General features: G+C 30.4%; 1 protein-coding gene across 4 annotated transcripts in view; it reads right to left on the bottom strand.

Annotated features, from left to right (window-relative positions):
• LOC143193877 (endoglucanase F) overlaps positions 1-14,020 on the bottom strand; it is a 34,679-nt gene extending 20,659 nt beyond the window's left edge. The window contains exons 1-2 of one of the 4 annotated variants that reach the window (XM_076400308.1): positions 2,798-2,918; positions 1,624-2,500 (exon numbers count right to left, since the gene is read on the bottom strand). In XM_076400308.1, the coding sequence (XP_076256423.1) occupies positions 1,624-1,824 (201 nt within the window). In that variant the 5' untranslated portion in view covers positions 1,825-2,500; positions 2,798-2,918. Of the gene's footprint in view, positions 1-1,623; positions 2,501-2,797; positions 2,939-12,910; positions 13,002-13,878 lie in introns of those variants that run through there. The other 3 variants (XM_076400309.1, XM_076400311.1, XM_076400310.1) reach the window with 3 other exon arrangements.
• Between the last annotated feature and the right edge of the window lie 511 nt (positions 14,021-14,531).

The following is a 14,531-nucleotide window of genomic DNA, read 5'->3' as shown; positions in this document are numbered from 1 at the left end:
AATACATAAAAAAAGACCTATATAGGCAAATTCTTAGGCCCATAGGGACATAAGTGAAAGTTCCAAGAAAAACAAACTGGACCTAATTCAGTGCTTTCAAAACAAAGTATTAAAGATTGATCTTAATTGCCAAAGTTACTTAAGAAATATTGATATCATGGTCAAAGTTTATGGAGGATAAGAATATCGATTTAAAAAGATCGTTTAAAATTAAATAAAGCTGCAAGCTATAATAGAATAAGCTACAAATCAGTGAATATAGTCATATCATAATCAATGTTATCAATAAAAGTGTCTAGGGTAATACAATTTAAGGCATTTGTACTTTTATAATTTAAGGCATTTATACAATACAATCGGTTAATTTATATAAATAGAATGGAAATAGTCCAGCCAGCTTATTTACCAGTAAAACAAAAATTTCCTTCATCAGTCAAACAGCCTTTTGTTGAGGCATGAAAATAATCTGCTCAAGAAAACAATATTTCTATTGAACCTGATGCGCACAAATTTGTACTATATTGCATGAACACAAATTTTATATTTGAATAGCGAAAGATGGTAAGCATTTGTGTGCTGTGATTTGTATCGATTAGGAAGCTGACTCCATTTTTGATGTCTGCGGTTAATCTCTGCTGTGTGCAAAAACAAATATTTTTAACGAAAAAATTGAACCGACTTTAAAAAATATATTAGGAACTCACTAAAAACTAAAAAATAACCAAACGAAACATTTTTAACATAAAAAAACGTTTTAAAATACAATATCTACAAAATAATCATTGTCATAACTAAATTAGAATAAACAAAAACCTTATTTAATCTATCTACTATACATATTTTACATTCTACTATATACACCCAAGTTAGCTTAATACCCACCTAAACCTATTTATCTAATTACAATATTATTTTAACTACTACCAACTGACTTCTTTGAAGTCGGTACGAGCAACAAATTATATTTGTTTTGTTCGTAATTTAATTTTGTGTATATGCCACAAAATTATATATTATATTATTATTTTTATTTTTGTGTATATTATATTTTTGTAATGTTTGGACTCGGCTCGACTTATTTAGTTTTTGAAGTCAGTTCAATTTTTTTGTTAAAAATATTTTATTTTTATTTTTTTAGTGTCTGATATTTACTGAATAAATTACGGAGTTATTTTGTTAAGTATTACAATGGGTAGACCATGTAAAGGTACAGCCCGCATGAGGAAAAATAGGAATAAAGAAACAACGATTGAAAATAAGGAACGCTTCAGACCCCGGGGTCCGCTAACTAGCCTAGGTGATTTGACAAATGTTTTAACCAAACTAAAACAAAAAGTTGTTGCCCGCCCTGGGAGTCGAACCTGCGACCTCCGCGTGTAAATCGAACGCTCTAACCCTTATACCATAGAAGCATATGTACTTAGTATTTCTACAGCTTCTCATATGACATAGCTAGTTCTTAAGAAGCAAACTGAATGGCTTTTGTACTGAACTACTTCCGATTTTCCATCACATCAGTTCTACAGTACTATTATACACATTATATTTTAGATATTATAGATATATATTTTATATTTATAGATTATTTTAGATAAAAAAAATATGAGAAAGCTTTGTACGTGCCTTTGAAATTTGAGGATATCCCTCGATTTCCCCCCTTCTCTTAATCAGATCTTGACTTGGTTCCAATTGGACCACCTCGGAAGTGCACTCTTTCGAATAATTTGGAAATCGGTCCATAATTGACCCAGAAATCGGCATTTTAAAAAATATACAGCAGAACATAGAACCTGTTCCTTTTGTGAAGTCGGTTAATAGAATCATAATCTTCTTTACTAATACTGCTGCTTCTGTTACTCCCAGGCATTATTTCAAAGGTTTTTGTAACTTTCCTGAGGCCATGAATTGCAAAATTTTGAATGATATGCCTCTCATCTGTTGTGCTACTTTCTGGCAACCTAATCGTTTTGTAACAAGCGTGGTAGCATGACGTCAATTTCATGTGACAGTTTAATAATTATATCAAATCTTCTTCCTAAGTTCTCTTTTAGCTGTGATACATTAAGAGTTAAATGCCTGATTTGGCAATCCTGTAACATTAAATATAGCAGACATTAAGGAAGTTTGTCATGGTAACAATTGTTGATATAAATGTAATCTAAATCATTGAATTCCTTCAAGTACTCTAATTCTATGGTCTACGGTCTTGTCCTGGATTCTACGACCCAATTCGATAATATTTCTGGAAAGGGAAAGATAACCTATATGTAGCTTTATTTCTCAGATACTTGCGCTCTTAAATAAAAATATAAAATTCTTACGATATTCAAACTCAACCTCATTGATACTTTTATAGTATACGATCATCTAGTTAAGAGTGTTATTGATATCGCATTCGAACCACGATGATATTCGATCCTTTTAATATCTTCGTATATGACCGAGGAAATTGAGTTAGACATCCTGCAAGTCCTTCTCTGTGTGTGATCACCTAATGTATCTATATTCAAATGTATTGGCAAATACAGAACAAAAATTATATTTTTAAAAAGTAATTGAAATATAAATATAAAATATGTATTTCTAATTTCATTGCAAGTAATTGAAAATACTGACCAACTTATAATTAATAAACAAAAATTAAATAGATTTAACCAAGTTTTGGTGAGTTTGTTTTTTCTGAAATCGTCACTCAACATTTGGTTACACTTTTCAAATGACTTCACACAAACAGACAGCTTAGTGACACGAAACGTAATTCACAATAATTAAAACAAATTTTATAAATATCACTTACCGTAAAGGAACTTTAATTTAATTATCTGCTAAACACTTAAATCTATTACTATTACAAGTCACCTTCTAACGATATCAAGAAGAACATGTCATTACATTGTCTCAAAAGCACACACTGAATGATAATTAGTTTTTATTCTCTAGTATTTATTGGTTTGTACGTACGTCGTCGACCGCAGAATTTTTGCATACGATTCTGTGAAAAACTTTCATCTGTTAAAATCGATCACAACGTCAAATGTTATATTAAACAATTGTCTTTTTTTTTCTCCTTCTGTCCACCAGGTGTCCATTGTTTTATAACATAATAAATATAATCCGCCTGACAGGTACAATGTAACACCGGTCATTATTTAAATACAAAAAAATGTATAACAGGACTTACTATTTGGTTGGCATGAAAATATATAAGGACCTCGAATTAATTTTGGCTTTTTTTTCGGTGCTTTCATGTGTTCCGATTATTTTTCATAATTTTCATAACCCATTTTAATAAGGCATTTATTAAGAAAACCAATGTGTTGACCACAATATTTCCATCATTTTCTACAGCCCGTTCCCACAGTTCTGGCGAAAGGCTGATACCATGTGGAAAGAACGATGCTGGTTGTTTGACAGCGATCCATTTTCGCACTTTCTTAACTTTCTAAAACCATGTCAATTCATGGTACATTGATATGAACAAGAGCTAAAGAGTAAGCGCTAGGTTTGGTTAATACGCTGGATGCGAGAGTGCTTCTCGTTAAACCAACCACAATGCATCTTTCAGAACCTTTGCAATGTATGACTGAGCATTATAAGGCAAAGAGATCACTTTGTGTCTATTACAGGACTTTTTGCAATAACACGTTGTTCAATTTGTTCAATTTCCGTCACTAAACATCCACTATAGGAGTTTCATTCGGCTATGGCAGGTCGTAATAACTTTAGAGCTATGATTATTCCGCTTCAGTGTCGATATATAGTGTATTCAAAATAACAGTGAACACAGGCCATGAAGATGTTTAATTCATTTTATTCCAGCTTATAAGGGTGGCAATACTATTTGATCATTTCGAAGATGTAACCGAATCAGCCTACAAAAGTCATCCTGTCTGCAAAATTCTTTAAAATATTAATTACAAAAACTACTGATTATAAGACGGCAAGCGTTAAAACACGTTTTACTTGTTTTGATAAATTTCAGAACACTACTTATTACTCTGGTTAAAAATGCCGCTACCAGACAGAACTAATAGGAATATGGTAATAGACGCCCTATTTTGCACTGAAAAAGAGAATACAGTTACTAAAAAGTCTCAAAAAATTAAAAATATAATTTTTGATTCACCGAAAAGATACCGTCCTCATACGAAGCGAGTGACAAGATCTGCTTGATGTAAGCTCTATTAGGGACCAAATAAATGAGATGTACAGAAACAGTGAACAGTTTTTTCAATATAAACATAATTTAATACAATTATTTCATAGGAAACTGCAATTCTAGAAAGTATCCAGAGCAAGCTTAAAGATATATATACAGATCTTTGACGGATGTAGAACATCCCTTCATATACTCTTGAGTAATATAGCATTATTTAAATGGTATAAAGATAATCCACGAAGAGGTCTAGTGAAACTTCGAGACATTGCTTACAAGAATACAATTTTGAAAAGCTTGTAATAAATCAAGGGGGAATTATTATTCCAATTTGTATATTTAGACGAGACATGGATATTTTAAAATTGGACATTGGGTCACTCATGATGATAATAAAGATAGTGTTAACCTTTTAATTACTGTTAGTGGTTATTATTGTTCTTCATCCAATAAAGGAAGATGACAACAATTATCAACAATAATATACAGCATAGTCTCTTTTTCTATTTTTTTGTTATTGAAATTTTTATGGCAGCGAAATTGGCGTCTAAGGGAAAATGTTTACTAAAAGATCAAGTGATTGAAAGTTGTAGTTCAAACCGAACTAAATTATCAGTCGAAATTGTTATAAATTGGAGTGAAATATTTGATTGTGCAGTTGAACACTGCTGATATAAAAATGAGGTAATTTTTCAATATGACACTTGCAAACCCTATGGAAATTTACATGAAAATGCCTAAATAAAAAGTTTTACCTCATCCTTCTTATTCGTCAAATATTATTTCTTCCGACTGCCAGCAAATCACTGTTTACCAAACAACTCAAAACTGTTAAATCTGAAATAGTCATATTCAACAAAAGGCAACGCTTTGAAGAACATATATGTTATTTACTCAATTTATCTGAACTGAATTTTATCTTACTGAATTTATCTGCTTCAAATTTACAAGGAAACACTCAAAAATCTCTATATGTTGACTCATGTAATTTATAACAGCTTCTTTCACATTTTTTACATACACTTAACAAATAATTATCTTCTGATCTGATCTATGTGATAATTTGACGAATTATACTGAATAATTTATCGCAGTTCTGAGTATAATTATGGAAAATAAATATGCACTGTATATTTTAGGTTAGAAGTATGTTACTTAAACACGTTTAATTTTACGCGAAATATAAAAATTATTTTGTTTATGTTTGAAGTAAACCCTCGAAGATTGAAGAATGTTAAAACTTTAATAACAAAATTAATATTAAAAATGTTAATATTTGTTAATATTGACTATTTATCATTCTACAAGTGTGTTGCATGCATTATTATATTTTTTATCGAATTGACAAAAGAAGTAAACTAAGTTTTGCTGTGTGTTTTATCTGTTCGACGTAATTGTATATAAACATGTGGTTTGACATTTAAAGATTGCGTGCACTTATTTTTATCAAAAAATAACATTAATCATAAATATCGCAGCATTTGGAATCAGAAAAACAATATAACATAATATTTTTCAATAAAACTGGTATTAAATAATAAATTATAAATTAATATTAAATATGTTAGGATAAAAAAACACTTAGAATACATGTATTTGAAGATTAAACTACAGCAGATTCTTAATTTTTAATTATCGTATATTGGACGTACAAATTGAAAACCGCCGTCTTATAAATGATGGTGTCAACAGAAAACGGCGGCTCAAAATGGTGATTTGATATATCAAGGTTTTTCTTTCAAATTTTCTCGCAAATCCATTTGCGAATCAGAGAGTATAGTATAGTATGAGAGGAAACATGACTTGATCTCAACAAAACGGCATTTGCTGGAAATGTTGCTTTTTATTTTAATTGCAAAGTACAGCTAATGCTAAAATATGCTGTAAGCATATTCGTATGATGGCTAACTATGTCAATTGAAATGTCCCCGGTCTGACACGTAGATGGCGCTACTGGAACTAAATCCATATGTTTTTTAGTTAGACCTTTGACAGCTGTCGGATCGTTAGCTTATGAATTATAGCATTTTGAATAAAGCCATTTTTGTTTTCCGCCTATTGATAAAATATTGCTTTTTAAAGGGAAAAATACAGTAGAAGCAAAAACTTGGCTTGATACCGAGCTTCCGGACACTGCTCCAGGAAAAACAACCATCAAGGATTGGTATGCTAAGTTTAGATATGGTGAAATGGGTACCGAAGAAGGTAAACGAAAAAATCTACAAAATGATTTTGAATGACGGTAAATTGAAACTGAATGAAATAGTTCTCTAAACACTCTAAAGATATCAGCTGAACGTGTACATCATATCAGTCATGAATATTTGAGTATGAGAAAGCTCTGTGGGAGCTCACTTTTGACCAAAAACAACGACGAGTTGATGATTCCGAGCTGTGTTTGAAGAGGATCAAGCGTAATAAATCCGAGTATTTGCGTCGATATGTGATAATGGATGAAACATGGCCTCATCATTTCACTTCGAGATCCAATAGTTATCCGAGTGGACTGCACACGTTGAACCCGCTCCAACGCGTGGGAAAACGCAAGAGTCGGCTGGCAAGGTTATGACGTCCGTATTTTGGAATGTGCATGGAATAATTTTCATTGACTACATTGACTACAAGACAATGCACCGTGTCACAAGTCAGTGAAAACGATGTTAAAAATCCATGAATTATGCTTCGAATTGCTTCCTCACCCACAGTATTCTTCAGATCTGGCCTCCAGCGACGATTTTCTGTTCTAAGATCTAAAAAGTTTGCTCACTGGGAAGAAATTTTCGTCGAATGAAGTGGTGATCGCCGAAAGTGAAACCTATTTTGAAGCATAGGACAAATCGTACTACAGAAATAATATCGAAAAGTTGGATTATTGATGCATCTAGATATTGTATAGTGCGAAATTTTCGCCAGAGAGTTTTGTCTCTATTATTTTATGATTTGTCTTTAAATTTGACAACATTTAACATAAACTGTCTAGACCTACATCGTTTAATCACTTTTTGAGTTATTAACAATTATATATTTAAATATTAGAATACATGATAGCTTATTAATAATTTTAATACATGAAAAATATAATCATTAAGTATTAACAACATATACTGAATATATCATCTATTTATTTAAAAAATATTGAAAATCAAAACACTGATTGGTTAACGAGAATTGTCACTGCTCAATGTCAAATTTACTTTTTTTTTTTCGTTTTAACTTAGAGTTAAAAAGAAACGGAAATAAACATATTTTATTCAGAGATATGATATTGACTGAACAATTTCTATACTCACGTTTTTCATGATCTATCGAATTCCTGTTTTTTTCCAGTTTAATGCCATACCAGGCTAATTATTTTACTGAGTAAGACCTTATCACGTGGTTGTTTAATAATATAACGCCTTTTTTCAGTGATAGATTCAGACCCATTAATTTCAATTCACAGAATATAGCTCTATCAAATTTAAAATGAATAGACTTACTTTTGAACGTATTACTTATTTTATAAGCTTGCTTGAGGATTCTTGATATTACATGCTATTAAAATGGAGAAGGCGCACCTCTGGCACTTCTGCTACTACGTATTTTAATTCGATATATGATTCATCTCTTTTGATCTGAATAATGTATGATATGTTTAAATTCAACAGTTCTGGGTATTTTTATGTCACATACATAGTAAATTTTTATTTTAGACCAGAAAAATTAATTATCTTTATTTCAGATTAAAAATAATATCTATTATATAATGTCTTTTTTTTATAAAAATAGAAGAATTAGCATTATTTTATATCAATTTTACAAGTCATTGGCTCGATAATCTATACGTTAATATACAATTTATATTACACAGCATATCACTGAGAAATACTGCATAATAGTAAAATATAAAATGCCATTATTTTTATTTCATAAACCAGACTATTTGAAAGATTGAAATAAACTGGTACTTTTATAGATATAAAGATTAAATATAATCGACAAAACATGACTTTTAGACTTGTTCGTGACGTTGCATTTGATGATCTTGAATCTAGGTCGTGCAGTTCTATGTAATGGCTTTCAGAAATACCGTCCATCAAGATACGAGCTAAAAATAAAAATGCGCTAAAAGAAAATATAGATATCAATCGATTACATGCTGCAAGATGAAGTCATGGGTATTGCCGCGCAACAGGATACGAGTGATCTCCTATAGGAACTAAAAATTACGAATCCTGACATTGTACTATATAGATATATACTGTTGAAAAAATTGGAAACTCCGTATTTTTAACTGATCTAAAAAATACTGCAACAAACCTTTAAATAAAAACGGTGCTATAGGAAGTTGTTTTTAACTTTTTAAGTATAACTTTATAACACTAACACTCAGAACCCTTGTAATGTGTGACTGAGCATTATAAGGCAAAGGGATCACTTTGCGTCTATTACTGGTCTTTTTGCAATAACACGTTATTCAATTTGATCAATTTCTGTCAGTAAACATCCACTATAGGAGTTTCATTCGCTTATGGCAGGTCGTAATGACTTTATAGCTATCATTATTCCGCTTCAGTGTCGATATATAGTGTATTCAAAATAACAATGAACACAGGTCATGAAGATGTTTAATTCATTTTATTCCGGTTTATAAGGGAGGCAATATTATCTGATCCTCTCTGCAAAATTCTTTAAAATATTAATTATAAAAACTACTGATTATAAAACGGCAAGCGTTAAAACACGTTTTACTTGTTTTGATAAATTTCAAAACACTACTTATTACTCTGGTTAAAAATGGCGAAACCAGACAGAACTTGTGAAACTTTTAGGCATTGCTTCTAGTGAAACATCGAGGCATTGCTTACAAGAATACAATTTTTAAAAGCTTGTAATAAAATCAAGGGGGAATTATTATTCCAATTTGTATATTTAGACCTCCTCTGGCACTTCTGCTACTACGTATTTTAATTCGATATATGATTCATCTCTCTTGATCTGAATAATGTATGATATGTTTAAATAAAACAGTTCTGGGTATTTTTATGTTACATACATAGTAAATTTTTATTTTAGACCAGAAAAATTAATTATTTTTATTTCAGATTAAAAATAATATCTATTATATAATGTCTTTTTTTTATAAAAATAGAAGAATTAGCATTATTTTATATCAGTTTTACAAGTCATTGGCTCGATAATCTATACGTTAATATACAATTTATACTACACAGCATATCACTGAGAAATACTGCATAATAGTAAAATATAAAATGCCATTATTTTTATTTCATAAACCAGACTATTTGAAAGATTGAAATAAACTGGTACTTTTATAGATATAAAGATTAAATATAATCGACAAAACATGACTTTTAGACTTGTTCGTGACGTTGCATTTGATGATCTTGAATCTAGGTCGTGCAGTTCTATGTAATGGCTTTCAGAAATACCGTCCATCAAGATACGAGCTAAAAATAAAAATGCGCTAAAAGAAAATATAGATATCAATCGATTACATGCTGCAAGATGAAGTCATGGGTATTGCCGCGCAACAGGATACGAGTGATATCCTATAGGAACTAAAAATTATGAAACCTGACATTGTACTACATAGATATATACTGTTGAAAAAACTGGAAACTCCGTATTTTTAACTGATCTAACAAATACTGCAACAAATCTTTAAATAAAAACGGTGCTATAGGAAATTGTTTTTAACAAGTATAACTTTATAACACTAATGAACAAAATTACTAGTGTATTATCAATTATTCCTTATTTTGAAACAATTCTAGTACACGTCTTTTGACGACAGAGTTTATTATTAGGTTATTTATTCATTGCATCTTATTAATTATAATCTAATCTTTTAAATATATCTTTACGAAAAGAAAACATAGATGACACTACTAGAATTAAATCTATATGTTTCTTAGTTAGCTCTAACCCTCAAAAGATGCATGTATAAATTTAACAGCTGTCGGATAATTAGTTTGTGAATTATAGCACTTTGAGTGAAGAAACTTTTGTTATTGTGAAAAATATGGATAACAAGGAATTTCGCGTGTTGATAAAATATTGCTTTTTGAAGGGAAAAAATAAAGTTGAAGCAAAAACTTGTTTCAACAACGGCTTGATGCCGAGTTTTCTGGACACTGCCCCAGGAAAATCAACCATCAATGATTGGTATGCTAAGTTTAGATGTGGTGAAATGAGCACCGAAGACGGTGAACGCAATGGACACCCAAAAGAGGTTGTTACCGACGAAAACAATTAAAAAATCCACAAAATGATTTTGAATGACCGTACATTGAAATTGACGAGTGGACTGCACACGATGAACCCGCTCCAAAGAGTGGGAAAACGCAACAGTCGGCTGGCAAAATTATGGCGTCTCTATTTTGGGATGCGCATGGATTAATTTTCATTGACTACCTTGAAAAAGGAAGAACCATCAACATCGACAATTATATAGCGTTATTATACCACTCGAAGGACGAAATCGCCGAAAAACGGCCGCATTTGAAGAAAAAGAAAGTGCTGCTTCACCAAGACTATGCATCGTGTCAAAAATCCATGAATTGGGCTTCGAATTGCTTCCTCATCCACCCTATTCTCCAGATATGCCCCCCCAGCGACAATTTCCGTTTCTCAGATCTCAAAAGAATGCTCGCTGGGAACAAATTTTCGTCGATTCAAGAGGTTATCGCCGAAACCTAGGCCAATTTTGAAGCAGAGGACAAATCGTACTACAAGAATGGTATCCAAAAGTTGGAGGGTCGCTCTAATCAGTGTATCACCGTTGAAGGGAATTATGTTGTGTAAATAATAATAGTTTTGCCAAAAAAGTTTATAAGCGTATAAAAATGGCAAAAAGGAGGCACATTTCCATTGAACAGTGGAGTCCTAAGTATACTTTGAGCTAAGAAGTTTGATTAAGATTTGTGTGTGACAAATGATAACTTTTTGTTTTATTGTCTTTTTTTTAAACATCTCTCCTCCCAAACTTTTGGGCAACAGTGTGTAAACAATTTTGCTACTAAAAATATTATTGTTAAATACAACTCTTAAAAAAATACACAATCAGAATTCAAACGTTATTAATTAATCCAGAAGATATAATTCAGTTTAAAATACAGTTTAGTTATAACTATTTGTGTAAATCATAATTTTCTTAATACGTATACATATAAACGCTCATTTACATCATGAAAATAACATCTGACCCATATGAATGACATCATTAAAAATAAATTAATATTCGATTAACAGGATAGAAAGCTTTTCATGTTTTTAAAAGTCAACGCATATGAAATAAAAGCGATTAATTACCAAGGAAAATCACTAAAACTATTTCAAAAAAACACTGTCAAACCTACTTTAGTGTTAACTTACTACGTTACTTAGTTAATAAGTCTCCAGTCTGATTGTGTGTCTCGAACAATGCTCTTCTAGATTTTTTATTTTGTACACAACAATTTATCTTAAAATATATATACTTTTTTATTCACCAAACATTTTCTAATGCAAATGCATATATATATATATATATATATATATATATATATATATATATATATATATATATATATATATATAAATGTAATATTATATTTGTATATGTTAATAAAAAGAACACATGCTGTGTCTCCTGTTATTTACTTTAACCTATAATTTATCTAATTATATTACTAAAAATAAACAATCAATTAAGAAAATTATTTATGACATCAGATCGATATTACCATTAATAATAAATTAAGACTCACTTAGTGGCACAGAAAGCAAATTATCGGAAATTATAATATATTTAACTTTAATATATAAAACAATTTGTTGTAAGAATAATATTGTAAGAATAATAATTTTGAAACAAAACTGCTACAGCTGTGGTTCTTCTGAAAAATCGGGTTGCTTGTATCTGATATGGATTTTTTAGAATTAAGGCTTTTTTTAATATTTAAATTGGATGGTATTATGGGCAGTATCATTTCTATATTTGATCCAACTCATTTCTCTTTATTTACATTAAAATAATGTTGTCTTTTTTGAATTCCTTCAAATAATTGAAATCAACTGACTTTTTAAAAAAAAAACAACTTGTCAAGAAAGACAGGCAGATTGACCCATAACTATTGCCATTTCAGCGTCATTGTTTGCGCCATTTTCAACGTCATTCATTGCATAGTTACTCAAAACATTACTTGGAATAACTACAGTTTCAGGCTGTAAGATGGGAATCAGATGATAACGATTCGTAAAGTTATTCGATGGTCTGAAGTCAGATCTTCCCAACGTGTGTCAAGATTGCTTGTCAACTGTGTGTCAACTACTCACAGTGATCGATTGCCAACTTTTCTAGAGACAAGTGCAAAAGAATTTCGAACTTTACCATCATGGACATCTTATCTTCAGTGTACTCGGTAACCACAAACAACCGGATTACAAGCGCGAAATTGACAATTTACTTCAAAACTATCACAAGATTGGAGCCCAAATGTGTCTCAAAATACATTTTCTGCATTAACATCTTGATTTTTCCCATAAAACTTGGACAATACGACCAAGAATAGCAAAAATTGCGACTACACCAAAAAATAGAGAAAATCGAATGGTGATATCAAGGATTTTGGGACGAAAGCATGATGAACAATCACTGTTAGAACTATAAAAGACTCAGTTCAACCTCTGTTTATTACTTATTTATACCTTATAATTGAACAAATAGCCGTTAGTGGTTAAAAATAGTAAAATAATGAATTTATTACATACCTCGAGAACTAGAGCCAATTCTAAACAACTGGTTGCTGATTCAGAAATCCATTATGGAGGTGTTACTAATACATAGTCCAGATATATGAAATTATCCGTGCATCATAATTTGTAACGTAACACTAATAGAAATCTATATTTTATATTCTGCCCATATTGTTAAACTACTTAATATTTATTGTATTATTAATTATATATTTTCAAAATATAGTAATAGAGTATATTTAACAAAAATATTAATTTTGAAACCAAGCTAAATTGTAAGCCAACTAAATTAAATTTATAACAACTAAAATTGTACAACAAAAATATGAAAAAATTAAAATATATTTTTTACTAATTGACATTTCTTCATGTTCAACATAAATAACCTGTATTAGTTTTAGCCACTCTTTCGTAGAAGAGTGTTAATAGGTTATGCCAACACTCACTCTAATCATGTATGCTATATCATAGACCAAAAACAACATTCCACTCGTAATAAATTTTTTGCAGGAGAAATATTAGTTATTCCAATCCAATCAAAAAAAAAATTAAGATATTTGACGCATTATATCTTGGTAACTTTATGTAGATACCGTCACTATGCGTTCAAGAAATGTATTTATGTAAAGCAATTCAAGAATGTCCCGCAGTAGTTGGAATAATAAAAGTGCAACATAGTCATAGGCTCTAAAACAAGTTTTCAATGACCTCTTTGAATCTGAATCATTGCATTATAACAAAATAAATCTAAATAGACTTACTTTTATGTTAAAAATGATAAACAGGGAACAAATATTGTTAAAGTAAACTATATCATAAAAAGATGTAATTTTAATTAACTAATTTTCTAATAAATTATTTATGAATAAAGATCATCTGCTCTATATAAAACACAAGAAACAACAAATTAGAAGCAGATAGCCGGTAGCATTGCATGCCATTAAATGCAAAACGATAAATAATGAACAAACCGGAGTACATACCTCAGCGAAATCATATGCCAGACGTATCCATTTAAAATTATTGACACCGTCGTGTATCCGAAACGAAATTTGACACGATAAATGACAAACGAATAACTGAAATAAATTTAAAGCTCGTTATTTTTCCACGTTTAATTCGTTCGCTGATGAATTCCACACGAGACTTTGTTTAATAATTATTTGTCCTTTCACTTTTGAACAGAGACGACGAATCGTAGCGCCCGATCATCATGTCTCGCTGTTGTTATACAGGATGTTCGTGCCGTATTGTTACCATATCGGCATGTTGAAATTCAATAAGTCAGCATGTATGTTCAGGTAACATTTCTTGGGATAATTTCTACTGTAAAAATGCCTATAATAATTCGAAATAGACAATAAACATATCATATAATTTCTACCATTTTTTTTTCGTTCAAATAAATCGATTGATTCATACATTTATTTAAAATTCACACGAACAAATGTAAAAGCGAGATTTATTTGTTAATATTTTCTAAATATCCTTTTTCTTTAAAATACAAAGACATGTACCATTCAAGAATATCATATATCGTTGCGAATATCTATGGTACTTCAAATAGTAGTTCTATATTTTAGACTTTTTAATTTTGAGTCCGTTTATATTTTTTTCAAAAAGGTTTTGAACGATA

The sequence above is a fragment of the Rhynchophorus ferrugineus genome, unplaced genomic scaffold (assembly GCF_030347505.1).
Source record: "Rhynchophorus ferrugineus isolate W39M unplaced genomic scaffold, kcgeb_rfMv2 rfM3, whole genome shotgun sequence".
Classification (NCBI taxonomy): domain Eukaryota; kingdom Metazoa; phylum Arthropoda; class Insecta; order Coleoptera; family Curculionidae; genus Rhynchophorus; species Rhynchophorus ferrugineus.
This window is presented reverse-complemented; position numbering and strand designations above follow the sequence as displayed.